Below are 15110 nucleotides of genomic sequence, written 5' to 3' on the forward strand. Positions count from 1 at the left end.
ATGTGAGTATTCACCTTTCCTTTATAAATGACACCAAATACCACCCTAATGCCTAGAAATAATTTCTCATGATCCAGCTGCTTTTCCATGTCTATGTTATTTCCTAAGTGCAACAATGAAAATATTCACTTCAGGGCTCTGACTTTCTGATTCCTTTCACAGTTGTCAAAAGAAGTTACTCACCACACCACAACATTTGTAGAACCCAAAGGAGGGCCTCATAAAGGCAAAAAACTCTCAAAAAGGAGGGAAGGCTGCAGACCATTTTGCAGTACGTTGGAACCAGCAATGCACAAGTGCATCCACCCTGCAATCAGGGAGCCTTCAGTCCCTGGATGGAAAATATTGACTTAAATTCCTTTTAAACTCACATCAGTGCACAGAAAAGCAGTGTAGGAAATTCCCCTGAGCCTGCAAAGCTGTCTATAAGTGGTATTTCCTGTCAAATGTGGTGCATTTGGAACAATGTTGCTTTATCTCTGAGCATCAGCTACAGTCAGTTCACTCAGGATGCTATAATAACATGGAGACAGTGAAAATCAGCACGATGAAGGAACAGCAGTCTGGCTATGTGGATCTGGTGCTAGCACCTGTAATTAATTTAACATTTTCTTTACATAAAGTTTTCTATGTAGCTTGCTACTTGCTAGTAGCATGCAGAACAGAGAACTCAGCAAGCTTTCCACCTTTCCTGCAACCACCAAAACTAACGAACACACAAGGAAAGAGAATATTCTTATTGCACTCCACTGTGCTGCCACACTACTGGTATATAGGGCGGGCAAATGAAGACAGACACACAGTGTATGGAGATAACTTATTTCATTTATTCAATTCTGAACTTAATTTTGATGCTAAAAATTGGTCAAAGGCACTTCAAAGAAGGTATTTCAGAAACAAATCTTACGGTGATCAGTCCAGACAAGTCACCAATTTACACCCGTCAGTAGGGACACAACAGCCTATAACTGCAAAATGAAACATTCACAGGTTTTTAGTGGAATATACTGTCCAGCAGCAATATTCATTTTATTTTTTAAGAGCATTAACAACATTTCTGGAGTATTTTAAATACAGTATGGTAAACTAAAACAAATTACACCTTTGGAATCTCACAGAAGTTTTTCTTGTCAGAAAAAGGACAAAGGACAAAGCAGCCTTCCCACGTTGTGCCACACTGAAAGGTCTATGTCCATCTGCCTGTGCACTATTAGCAGCAGCAGCAGGACATCAGAGAAATAACCCACATCTTTCTTAGTCATACGAAGATAAAAGCCCTTCTCGGATGGCAAACTGTGCACTACAGGTGTGCCAGATACTCACTGAAATGCACACTCTGGAAACAGAACAGTCATATGTAAAGAAAAAGTGATTTTAATACATAACCCCATCAGAGCAAAACAAAGACAGTGTCCTTACAGGCAAAAGACATTGGGAAGAGACCTCCCACAAGATGAGACACTGTGCTAACAGCACACAGTCTAACCCCTTCACTAAGTCCAACACAGGCTGCACAAATGAACTCAAAGTTAAAGATTAAATTTGTTTTTTTTCTGCAAGCCAAATTTAACACTGTCCTCCAATTAGGAACTTTGCTTGGCACTCTCATTTCTTCTGAGCTAAAACACACTGCAAGGTTAATACGTTACTGTCTTATGCTAAGGAACATTCCCATATCCAGGGGCAAACAACTGTTTAAGAAAAGCCTGCTGCTTCCTAATTCCAAGAAAACTAGTTCATAAATGTTAGATGCACCATTTTAATTACAACCAACCATACCAATGGAAGTTTCTAATTTTGATTAAGAGATCTGAGAGCAAGAGAGAGAGAGAGCATGCAATAATCTAAAGAGCCAAAGAGACTCTGTGCTTCTGAATCCTCCCATGAAGAAGCCTGCTGGGGCTACAGAAATACTCAATACTTTGTCAAAGCACGAAGACCTGAGAGTGAAATAATAAACTGTTAATGGTTCTGTATGATGGCATGTGAAAATTACACTAATTGCTCAAATTCCAATCTCGTCCGCTTCAGCTGGTGAAGAATGAGATGCAAACTGCCCATTTCAGGAGGTATAGGCTCATTGCTACATTGCAATTTAGCAGAGAGCAACAGCCTTCTATTAGAATGTTAAATCCATATTTTTTCAAGCCTATTTGGATACTGACAGGAAAAAAAAATTTGGATTTCTTTGCAGCATTGCCAGAAAGGCAAAAGAAATAATACCAGAGGTGTGGGAGCAGAACACTTTAAAACAAAGCAAGAATGAGCACTGGAAGAGAAGGCTGCTCTTACTTCTCCAGATAGGCCGCCTACTTGTCATGAGCAGTAAGTTCTCGGCCTTGCAGATATGTGCTGCTCACTTCTTTATTTCCCCATTCCACCCGAGGCCCTGCCCTGCTCTGCTAAGCCCACCAACCACAGCTGGGGAACAGGCAACCATCAGAACTGCCCCAGAGGAAAGGCAAAGAGATTAACGCTGGGATCTTGATTTCATTCTACAGTTTCCTGATGTATTCCAGAACCTCTAATTGCAGGTTTGAACAATGCCACCAGAGTTATCAACAGCATATGGATTTCACAATCTTAGTGTTCGCATGGCATGCGGGATAAACGTTTAGCTGACAGAAGGAAGCATCCAACTAAAAGAAGCTATCAGGCATTCTCTCTCTGACTACAGCACTACAGCACCCCTCTGACTACAGCAAACTGGAGGCCTTTTCCTTTTTCTAAACAAATACGGTTATGATCTTCTAAGTCAGTTAACATAAAATAAAGCTCATCTCTTTCAGTATTTCACAGAATCTTCCTCATGAAAGATCAACAGGTTTAACATACAAACCTAGCCTATATTCAGGCAGAGACATGACAAACAGTATTTCAATTCCATATATTTCAGTAATTGCCATTATGCTGCAGAGTAATGATCAGAAAAGCAATCACAACCTCACTACTGGACCACAGACAGAACCCCAATCTGTGCGAGAACTATCTTTGGAAAACACAAATTCCAGTACTTTATGCTAACATCCTCTCCAGGAACCTGAAGGACAGCAGCAGTAAATAAGGCTGCCTGCTATCGGTATGTGCCCTTTCCAAAGCAGTGACTGGAGGTAATCAGGTTATGTCCAAATTCATCAATATGATGAAGGTGAAAAATGCTAAAAAGAAATTTTGTTCAAGTGTGGAATAAAGGCATGTCAGGCTTAACCCCATCCCCTGAACTGCTCTATTAACTGAATTCGAAGAAGTGAAAACCACAGAGTTTTGTGTTGTGTATGTAAAACACAGACTTGACTTCTGAAAACTCTTCGGTAATTAAAACCGTTTTGTTCCACATCAAGAAAGTGTTTTCACTTACGAGGCAGAGATGCTCATAAAGTAGTGGAGAGATTAATGCACTTGAAAGATACCTGCATTCAGGCTGGGTTACCTGAATAACCAAATACTTCAGCTTCACAAGAGTGACACAGCAATCATCTATCACTTCGTTCTGAAAAAAGTAACAAGAAACTTTAAGAATGGAGGAGGAGTTCAGAAAAGGGAAATGAAGTTCTCTAAGCCAAGCAGACAAATGAGCTTTGTTCCTGTTTTAAAACAGCATGTGTTTGTACCTGTAAAATCCTGTGAATAAGGTAATGTCACAATCTCAAAGTACAGAAATGGGGAAACTGAATAGCAATGAACTAATTAACACTGGCTGAATCCAAATTATTACATGCCACCGCAACTTGGCTAACATACTATCCGTTCTGTTTTACAGAGAAAATGTAATGGGGGAGAAGAGCTTTCATATGAAAAAGCATCTTTAGCTCACAAGTTCTGAGATGAATTTATTTAGCCAAATGGCAACTTGATTAAAATAAAATTAAAAAAAGCCACGGACAAACATAGTCTCCTCACATCACCTCAGTAATCTGAACAATAATAACTATCCCTGGATTTCTCCCTAAGACAGTAGTGATCTAACTTCATGTTGTTCTGTACAATAAAGATTTACAGTAAAAAACTGTAAATAATTCCTAGCAGTGAATTTAATTTCTGAAATAATTCAGACATTAATCACTGAGGTGTGTCTCTGTTCTTACCAACCAGTCTGTCATTAAGGCAAAGCAGATTTGAGGCTCTATTTTTTACCCTTCTTATTTCCTTATAGGGCAACATGCGCGCAGTAACTTCAGAATACTGAAAATACTGGAGAAAACCATCATGAAAGCATTCCCGTTACATCAGATTTCTAGTATAAGAACTCACATAACAGAACAATTGGAAGGGAAAAAAAGAAACACTGTAAGATTATCTTTGAATCTGTCCACTATGCTTTTAAATCTGAGTTCTTCTAGGAACCAGCGTACCAGAACCTCCTCCTGTTCCACAGCTCTAGGGCCCAATATCTTTGTGAGTAGGGCTGCAATGTCACACTATCCCAATCAGCCAGAGCCTACGCTGGACTCTTTTGTGCACAGGCACTGACTGGTAGTACTGCCAACGTAAGAATCGCAATGGATAATCCTAGTCCACAAGCTTCATGCAGGAGTTTGAGAAGACTCTTAATCACCGTACTGCCTTCTTTCAGTTTCCTTCAAAGTCCAATTAATTCTCAGAAGTCTTTTGCTTTAGCTTTGGATTATCCTCTAGTGCTTCATTTTTGTTCTGCTCCCCCGGGCTCTTTGCCGAATCAGGATTGTACCGATACGAATACCCATATGGACGGAGATGGTAAACCAAGTACTCCAAGTGATACATAGTCATGGAATCAACATAGTGAAATGAAACCGCAAGGTCAGAGCAGCATCCAGGGCCCTAAAATACAAAACAAGTCAAAATCATCAGCAAGAATTCCAGAGCATGCCACGGATTAAAGATACTGGAGGAAGAATTCAAACACACATTTGACTTCCTGGGAAAAAATCCCTTTCGTCATTCATGTATTTATTTCGAAGCTTAGCATTAGGCAAGCAAATTGGATCAATCAGGCAGATTTGCCAAAGCATCTTTCATAAGACAGAAATGGATAGATAGTCTCTGGCCTCTGTAATCAAGCCAGTGAAGAAACTTGCTGCCTGCACTTAATGCCAGAGGGCATTTTTTGCTTTTACAGAATCACAGAATGGCCCAGATTGGAAGGGACCTCAAGGATCATGAATCTCCAACCCCCCTGCCACAAGCAGGGCCACCAACCTCCACATTTAATACTACACCAGGCTGCCCAAAGCCCCATCCAGCCTGGCCTTGAACACCTCCAGGGACGGGGCATCAAACATCATCATTTTACATACTTCATAAAAATGAATCAGGCAGCAGCAAGCAGCTTGCAGAGACACTGCCTTTTATTTAGGCATTTTCAGACTTGGAAACTCCTTATTAGTGCTGATCTCAGGACAACGCCCTGCAATCCTGTGACTGAGTATATGATATACAAAGATATGCAAAAATCTAAATGAAAAATGGCTGAGCAAAACAAATACTCAAGTTGGAAACTTAATTTAAGAGAAGTCAGCCAAAATTAGGTGTCCTCGTGGATCAGTGCTGGGGTTGATACTCTTTAATGTCTTCAACAGTGACATCAACAGTGGGGTCGAGTGCACACTCAAGCAAATCACCCCACTCCAGCTGTGGGGTGAGGTCAACACACCTGAGGAATGGGGTGCCATCCAGAGGGATCTAGACAGGCTGAGCAGTGGGCCCAGCTGAACATCATGAGGTTCAACAAATCCAAGTGCAAGGTCTTGCACCTGGGTCAAGGCAACATCCATTACTAATATAAGGTGAGGGACAAAAAGATTGAGTAGCTGGGGGTACTGGCTGATGATGAAAACCTAAGAAACAATCATTATTTTTTAAAACACTGCTTTGTAATGAACCTCACAGGACTCGCTTCCTATTGCACAGCAGTCTGAGATACAAGGGTACAAAACAGAACAGGAACTTTGCAGGTAACTTTGCAAGGAACGTAGTAGTGCTGACACCAGACAAGTTCTCTTAAGAAGATTTCATCATTTCTTGCTGTCCACCAAACACAGGAAAACAGTAATAGCAATTCAAGATTGAGTAGCTCCTCCAGAACATTTATCTCTTAGCATCAGTTTTAGCTGATGACTATGGTATTTAACACAGGTGTATCCAACAACGTCACAACAAAATTTTCCTTTCTAAAATACATTTAGCTGCCATTCAACTGTCAACTCAAACACTGTATCACAGTAAGACGTACGTCATGGAACATATGCCACATTCCAAAAGACTTACCTCTACAGCAGGGTAATAATTGTAATTCCAGTACCAGAATGTTTTTGGTAGGTATCCTCTGATTAAGAGATGTTCTGGAACAAAGGGATGAAATGTTTCCCTACCACTTGTATCCCTGGAATCTCCTGCTTCTACATTAATGATCTCCATGCACTTTCCAAGTGCTAAGTCTTCAATAGAGGAACTATGAGAGCATTTGTTGGTTTTAAAAGCAGTCACAAATCTTTTCAGAGCTTCTTTGCTCAGAACATACCCCGCTCCTCCACTCATGTAGCCCTGTTTCACATAAGGCTTAAACCTTCTTCCAAAGTATATCGGCTGTTCAGGACTGTACTTTGAAAGAAGCCACCTTAAATTGTCCAATATAACATACGTATCATCATCCGCTTTCATGAACCAATCAGCATCATCAAAATAATGGTCATAAACATACTGAAAAGCTTTTATAGTCTTCCAGTAAAGTTGGTCCCTGCCTTCTTTGGTTTCTAGGCCCACTGTTGGGAAGTCTTTATTTTCCTCAGAGCTCATAAAAAGTATTTTATTGCAACGTTGGGCCCAGGTGGCTTTAACATGTCTGGCTTTCTTCTCCAGATTTTGAGGTCCAGTCATGACCCAACAAAGTATTTTCACCTTCTGATAGAGTCCATCTGCAACATTTTTATTCTCATCTGAAAAAGAGAGGAAAATTCCCAAACATCAGATTTGGCTGAGCACTGATACATACAGGAGAGCAAGCCCTCCCCAGACACTCTGCTTCTAATTCAGGAAATACGTGCAGAAGGACAGGAGGTCTTTGTTTTCAAATGAAATTAATGTTAAGTTTCAGAAGAAAATAAACAAACTCCCCAAACCAAGACACTAAAATTCTCAAAGTTACTTTGACTTCACAGGATAAAGGGAAGCATAAGAGCTGGATCAAAATGGGTATCTTTTCATTGCGACTTTAGAACGGTTTAACACATAAAAACCGTGAGAAGCCATCCTCTTTGTGGCATTACAAGATTAATTCCAGTTAAAAATATATATTTATACCATTCAGAAAGTACACAGCAACTGAAAAAAAAAAAAGATCTAAGAACTTCTTATCTTTGTTATATCACTTTTTGTTAACTAACAAAACCTAATAAACAATTCTAACATACCAATCTGTTTCTGAAGGGAAATGCAGATGGTAGGGCAGAAAAATTTATTATAAAATCAAGTTAAATCTTACTTGTAAATTATCAGTGGTATTAAGATAGAATGAACCCAGTATTAATGTGCCAAACAACAGATGTGGAATATAACATTTTCCAAGGTGCCAAAGCATTTGTTTCCCCTCAAAGAAACTTTCACTTGACACATACAGTGATGTTAACTCATGTAAAAGAACATTCCATGGTTGGTGAGATTTGTACCACTGGTCCTAAAATATTACTGTTTAACCTTATCAAAAACAGTTTTCTTTGCAACATTTTTCTACAACTACAAGCAAAACACTCACAACTTCACTTACAAAGCTTGCAGTTTAAGTACCTTTAGATTATAAATTACTTATTAATGCCTTGTGAAATAAATGCATTATAGTGCAGGCAATTTTTCTTATCTAAACTGCCCCAGTTCAGATACTCTCTGTATTTAGGACTGAGAATGAACTCATGATAAGATGGATCAAATATAAAAGTGTGCCTGAAATATCAGAAGGGTGTGCCTTCTTAAAAAAGAAAAATCAAAGTGCAACAGACTTTCTCTGTTTCTAGCTGAGAACAGCAATTAGTCTTGTGGATTGTGGATCAGGAAGGCAAAGAGGGCCCAGTGAGGCACCCATCCTATCTTCTTCCTTTTAGGGTTATCTGAGAATTAGATCAGATGTTAGAAATGGTCCAGAACTATCTCCTTAAAGCTGACAAACAATTCAATCTCATCTTCAATGCTAACAAATATATCTGCCTAGCAAAGGTTCCAAAGGGAAAATGCAAAAATCACGAATGTGATGTAAGCAAAGAAAATCACCTTGCAGTAGACCTCAAGAGAACAAAGTTACTTAGATGTAACCTGAACACTGGCAAACAGAAAGAAAACGATTCATACAAATACTTGGCAGTTTGTGGTGCATGAAAGGGTACTTATTATATAATAAATCAGGTGTAACAAAATACCTCTATGCTGTCCAGAGTCCGCATTGAAATTCATTTGTCCTTGCAGCTGATTGTTATCAGTATCTTCTGAGTGTTGACCATGTGGATCATTGTGAAGAATACGAGGTTGGATCTCAACCTGTTCTTCTAGTATCATGCTAAACAGGAGATAGCATAGAAAAAATCCTATTGCAGATCCAAAACTGAAGGTCAGAAGGTTCATCAAAGACTTAGAAGAGGCCATTTCCTGAAGGTAACACGCTGTCAAAAACAAGTGGAAAATACATTAAGGGTAAAGCAGCTTAACACATAACTCAAATCTAACATACAACAAGAAATCAAGGACAAAACACCTTAAAGAAGAAACCTCAAATCTAACTCTGATCCAGAACCCCTGTGCTTGCATGGGAGTTTAAGTACAGAAGCAATGCAACTGGCTACAGAAAATGTACAGACATATTTAGGGCCAAACCCGACTGTGTACTACTTAGCTTACAATTATAAAGGACAAGCTGAATACACAAGAGTGCCTGTGCACACAGAAAGCACTTCTTTAACCATACTGATAGAACATTTATACAAGAATACTTTAAAGTGCAATATCTTAAATATAAAATGGTAATACATGTTCACTTCTCTTGGCCTTAAGAAAACTGTGCTTAAAAAGGTAATGCCTGTCTTACAAAACTAAGAGATGATCCAAGGCAACGTACAGGTTGAGACACTGTGCGGGCAAGAGATGAACTCCAGCAGTTGGAATATCATAGGAATTCTTAAACAGATGCCAAATACAAGCAGACATTCAAGACTTATACAAGTCAATCTACTCTGATCTCAAAGTAGGGCATCTTCCTTTCACTTTTAGAAGTACTGAGGACAGACTTCCAGAAGAAAAGTGAGAGAACATCAGAATTTCAGTAAAGAAACACTCCCTTTTAGAAGGCATTTGGAAGAAGAGGAGAACAAAGCACGTCAGCCTCAAAGCCACTCCTACATGTCAAAAAACATGTATTCCAGTCATGTAAACCTAATCTTTGGCCACACCTGTGCTGCTCAAAAAGAAAAGGACTTGGCTTAGCATTGTAAGAACTTTAAAGAAAGACCTACATCTATGTAAAATGAGCTTTATACATCTAAAACAATGGTGAATTTACATCTATTAAGCACCTGTGGACCAACTCCAGGCCATGGAGGCCTGAGAGATTTGAAAGGAGTTGAGATGTGTTCAAATAATTCATGACTAAGCCACAGAAACACAGACAGTTAAACACATACCGGAGTCAAGCCAACCTTACAAACGAGCTGTTGGCATTCCCTCCATTAGCATCATTCTTCACATCATGAGGCAGAACCCCATTTAGTTAGTTGGGAGCCAAAAAAAAGGTTAGAGAATGCACAGAGCAAGAGGACTGACTTCAAAATGAGCAGTACTTCCTACACAACCAGCTGCCACCAGGGATAAGGCAGGCGGAAGCAAGCGCTCAGACGTTCTATTGCAAAACCCTTCAGCCTCCCTGTGACATCAACATCTCTACAGAGCAGAAGGAAAAACCAACACTGGTGTACAGAAGAGCTTGGGCAAGAGATCTCAGAATGCACAGCGCCCAGACTGCAAAGGTGTGTCTGAGGCAAACAGACAGCAGTAAAGAGAGAAACTGTTAGGGAACAGAAATGTTGCAGTGCTCCATGACACTGCGGTGAACCTGGCTACAAGGGTATCTTCTCTTAACATCCTTATGCCATGCTAATGATGTTGCTTTGAATTCACCTCCAGCTGTTGCTTTTCTAACACAGTAGGTCAGTCCCAAAATGACACCTCTGTTCTGCACATTATTAAGGTGGGACATTCCTCTAAAAAGCTTGTTGGATACTTGTCAGTGTTACAGCAAAAATGATATTTCAAGTTGGTATTCTGCTGTCTGTAATGTATTTGATCTATGTCATTACAACAGCAAACATCAGTAAAGAAAAACATCACGATGACCACAAATCATAAGCTGATGCTGCCACGTCTCATCAAGGCCCCACGCACACAGCTGCTTCTAAGCAAAGGTATCAATCTTCATCAAAGGCTGAATGCCTTCTAGAGATCAGCATCCAAGATCCGCCGCCACCAGCACAACCCATCCAGCCCGCATCCACCTCCCTTGCTGGCTATGAAGAGCCTTTTGCAAAGTGCCAGCCCCAAGCAAGCTGCATGAATCACCACGCAGCAACACCCACTCCAAACACCGGCTTCCTGCCCCTTTGACGTCCTTGGATCAAAAAGCAGAGAGGACAGAAGGCAGGTGTAGCCATGGGGCTGGGGCCTCCAGAAGCCACCTGGCTCAGCTGAGAGGGGAGAAGCTGCAGCATGCGACAAAGCCTCCTTTCCACACTGCCAGGAAAATGAAACAGAACTGGAAACGCAACTTAAAGCACGGAAGAAAAACTAAGAGGTCAAAAGGCTGTACCAGGCTGTAAAGGAGTTGTAATTCTTTAATATGAACAAGCACAACATACAGTTTTTAATCATATATTGTCATATGTAATGTGCCTAGCTTTATTTCTGTGTCTTATATGCCATAAACTTGGACAGAAAACCCAAAAACTTAAATGAGGTGCCCAACCCTACCCTGGCCACAATTTAAGGGAAAGCCCAGACGCACAAGCAGCCAGTGACTCTGAAAAGCACTCACTGCACTAAAGATATCTTTTTGTGCTTTAACTTGTCCCACGTATCACCACAAAGGTCAGCTCAGAACTGGAAATGAGCAAAGGGAGAGTGCCAGGATAACACAATGCCTTCCTTCAGCATATTTAAAAGGAGGAAAAACAACCCATGGATGCACACAAAGTAGCTGCAGCAGTTTCTACTAGAAAAAAAGTTGTTTCGCTGTTCAATACTACCATTATTATTATACAGTTTTCAATTGGAAATAATCTGCTCACGACTTCATTTCATATCAACAAACTGGACATACACACATACATCCCCATATGCTCATGAACTCCAGCAGCACACAGGACAGTACTTCTGTTTTTTAACAGTATGTTGCTATTTGACACATGCGGTGCCTTTTAACTTGCCAGCAGCAGTTACTGAAAGCCACAGCAGTTCTTATGATGACAAACACTTCCACTCCCACTTCCTTGTTACCACTCTTTTCCAAAAAGGGATTTATTCAGGGGTGAGATACAAGTAGAAGGAAAAGGCAAGTGCAGAACACAGGACACTAAAAGATTCCCATTTTTATTCCTACTCCTATCTTCACTTCTTTTGACTTCAAAAAGAGACACAATTTAAAAGGAAAGGAAAAAAGCCCTGTAACGATAAGCTTACACTTGTGCTCCATTACTACATCATGACAGCTTAAATAAATCTCTTTATCTACTTACACACTCATGTAAGTAGCCTTATTCACATCAGCCAAAACAACAAGTGTTTTAAAACTCTATGACAACTTAGCAGTCATTGGTTTGGCTTCAAATTTATGTTTTGAGAACCAAAGATTCCTGCATCCTCAACTTGCAGTAACTTTCACCTGCTGGGTGCTGCCGGTCACGCCACAGATCACAGAATCACAGAATCACCCGGGTTGGAAGGGACCCCAAGGATCATGTAGTTCCAACCCCCCTGCCTAGCAGGGCCACCAAACATACACATTCAGATCAGGTTGCCCAGGACCCCGTCCAACCTGGCCTTAAACACGTCCAAGGACGGGGCATCCACAACCTCCCTGGGCAGCCCGTTCCAGGGCCTAACCACTCTCCTAGTAAAGAACTTCCCCCTAATATCCAACCTAAATCTTCCCTCCTTCAACTTAAAACCATTTCCCCTAGTCCTGCTGTTATCAGCCCTTTTGAAGAGTTTACTCCCCTCCTGGGTGCAGGTTCCCTTCAGGTATTGATAGGCTGCAATGAGGTCACCCCGCAGCCTTCTCTTCTCCAGGCTGAACAAGCCCAACTCCCTCAGCCTGTCCCCATAGGGGAGGTGCTCCAGCCCCCTGATCATCTTAGTTGCCCTCCTCTGGACCCTTTCCAAAATCTCAATGTCTTTCTTGTACTGAGGGCTCCACACCTGGACACAGTATTCCAGATGGGGCCTCACAAGAGCCGAGTAGAGAGGGACAATCACCTCCCTGTCCCTGCTGGCCACCCCTCTCCTGATGGAGCCCAGGATCCCATTTGCCTTTCGAGCTGCCAGAGCGCACTGCTGGCTCATATTCAGTCTCTCGTCCATCAGGACCCCCAGGTCCTTCTCTGCCGAGCTGCTCTCAAGGACCACTCCTCCCAGCCTGTACAGGTGCCTGGGGTTCTTCCGGCCCAAATGCAAAACCCTGCACTTTGCCAGCCCGAGGCTGCTGCAGCTTCTTGTCCCAGGCACCAGCAGCAGCAAGGCTGAGGCTGTACAGCACACATGCACAACACCTCACGCTGTTCCCTGGCCAAGACAAAGGTCTGTTAGTGTGAAATACGAGCATATGCACAACGCGGATCTCTACAGGGACTCGATCTAACCAGGAACTGCTGGTCTCCCCACAGACCCCCTCCCATTCCTGGTTCAGATCTCATCATGATTCACAGTGCCAACTCCCCATGGGTGCACCACAGATTCCTCACTGAACGGCCCCAGATGCTCCACCTATCCAGTACCCAGACAGCCTTTGTATCCGGTCACCTCTCTCACACATGTACACCAATGGGCCTCTAAAACAATTTTCAAACCTCATATTCTCTTCTGATCTCTCTCACTGCCAGCTCAAATATCCCCTCATCTCACTAGCACTGTGCCCACACCCAGTTGCACTCATACTTGGCCCCAGGCCCGCTGTCCTACTCACCAGCCAGCCCAGCCCAATGCTCACGAGCAACCATACAGTGGCAGACCTGCCAACACACGTGCTCTGCTCTCTCCAGGTCACCAACCCAGCTGGTGGCACCTAGACTCTCTCTTTCTCTCATCAGTCACAGAGGTCCCTACAGCTTACAGTATCATTCCTGTTGCTGGCACTGAGACTTCAATATGCACATATGAATACAGAGTCCTCTCTTCCAGGAGAACAGTTATATATGGAGCTTAATGACAAAAAGGAACAGGCTGCAGAAATTCAGCATAGGATACAACCAGACAAACATGCTGACCAGTGTTTGTTTGCACTTGACTGGGCCTTTTTATCCTCTTTTCCATCTATTTTCCCATAATTGTTGCTCTGCAAACCACCTTGCTCCCCTCCTCTGGTCACTCCCTTAAGCATCTGTAAGAAGCTCTATACAATCACAAGATGCTCCTCTCCTGCATCCCATAAGACGACCCATGCTCTGCTGGCAGTTACCCCTCTCAACCCTGTAAGCTGTTCCAGAAAGCCTGTTGACATGCTGTGTGTCACACCCTGGGCAATGGGGCCGATGGCTGTCCTGTGACAGGACACAAACACTAATCTCTAATTCCTCTAATGAGATTCATGGTTCCCCCATGGTTCCACCACCACTACTGTCGTGCCTCTGCACTCCTTTGCATTCCTGGTGATGAGCCTCTTACCACAGCCTGAAATATTGCCCTCACTCTGCTAGCTGCTTATGATGAACACCTTATAATTAACACTTTGAATTAAACGCAGACCATAAAACCATCTAATGTTGTTTCAAGAGGAAACACGTTCAACAGTCAAAAATCAATCCGTGGTTTTGAAACTTAGAGAATACGTTATGCAGAAAACAGCAGAGATCCAGAACTCTTGCACCTTTCATCCCACTATCGCTCCATCCTCTTTTGCTCAAGATTTCACAAATTAATCATGTAAAACATGGTACACACACAGCTGACTCTTCCCTGCGTCCCTTTACTGATGGAGAGAGCAGGAAGCAGCGAGGCCCCAGCACGAAGCAGAAGGCACAGGCCAGAGAATCACAGCATATCCTGCGTTGGAAGGAGCACTGAGTCCAACCTCCAGTGTCCTCTGCGGGCTGCACCATTGGCAATGGAATCGATGGCTTTTACACTGTGCCTGGAACAGTCAAGTGATGCAACAAGGTACTTAGAGGCAAAGCACAGAAAGCACAGTTAGCTGCACATGCCAGTGAAGGCTTTCTGCTCAGTAGGAACCGCTGTTTCTAGAAGCTCTGCGCACACATCGGCGCTCCTGGCACGAAGCTGTACATCCACAAATGCTGCACCGAGGGCCGGGCAGCTTCCCTGTCAGCCAAGCGCAGATGACGTTCTCCGCTTTCAAAACCATCGTTTAACATTCTACCGGCGTAAGCACTTCTTAGGAGAGGTCCCTTCCCGGCCGGAACCGCTCGGCCGCTCCCACAGTCAGGCGTAGCGGTGCCCGCTGCAGGCGGCTCACGGCGGCACGGAACCGGCCGCAGCCGCACACGCGGCACGAAGGGCCGCCGGCTCCGGCAGCCCCCGCAGCAACAGGTCAGCCCCCGGCCGCGCCGCGCCCCGCAGGCCGGCCCCGGGCCCCGTCTCGCCGCCGTACCTCCCCTCCGCGCGGCCGCCGCCGAGCGCGGCCTGCCGAGCGTCTCCTCTCCGCCCGCGGGGCCCCTCCGCTCCCGGCGGACGCCCGCCGTCCCCGCGGCCGGTGCTCCCCCGGGCGGCCCCTCCCGGCGTCTTCCTTCCCACGCGGCCCGACGCTGCCCCCTCGCTGCGCTCCGCCGGCCCTCGGCCCCCCCTCGCCACGCTCCCCTCACCTCAGCGGCCGGCGGGGACCCGGCGCGCGCTCCGCCGCGCGACCCCCAAGCAGCCGTTGGCCGCGCGCCGCG

At 43.6% G+C, this 15110-nt stretch overlaps 1 protein-coding gene across 1 annotated transcript; it reads right to left on the reverse strand.

Annotated features, from left to right (window-relative positions):
• Positions 1–805: 805 nt before the first annotated feature.
• Positions 806–15082, reverse strand: C1GALT1 (core 1 synthase, glycoprotein-N-acetylgalactosamine 3-beta-galactosyltransferase 1). Its single transcript, XM_042889043.1, has 4 exons — positions 15039–15082; positions 8385–8624; positions 6247–6914; positions 806–4800 (listed from the first exon to the last, which is right to left on the reverse strand). Exons 2-4 carry the CDS (start codon positions 8605–8607, stop codon positions 4591–4593), a joined length of 1101 nt encoding a protein of 366 aa, XP_042744977.1. The 5' UTR covers positions 8608–8624; positions 15039–15082; the 3' UTR covers positions 806–4590.
• Between the last annotated feature and the right edge of the window lie 28 nt (positions 15083–15110).

Source organism: Lagopus leucura, unplaced genomic scaffold, assembly GCF_019238085.1.
Source record: "Lagopus leucura isolate 7727_CA_CO unplaced genomic scaffold, USGS_WTPT01 Super-Scaffold_100157, whole genome shotgun sequence".
Lineage (NCBI taxonomy): Eukaryota > Metazoa > Chordata > Aves > Galliformes > Phasianidae > Lagopus > Lagopus leucura.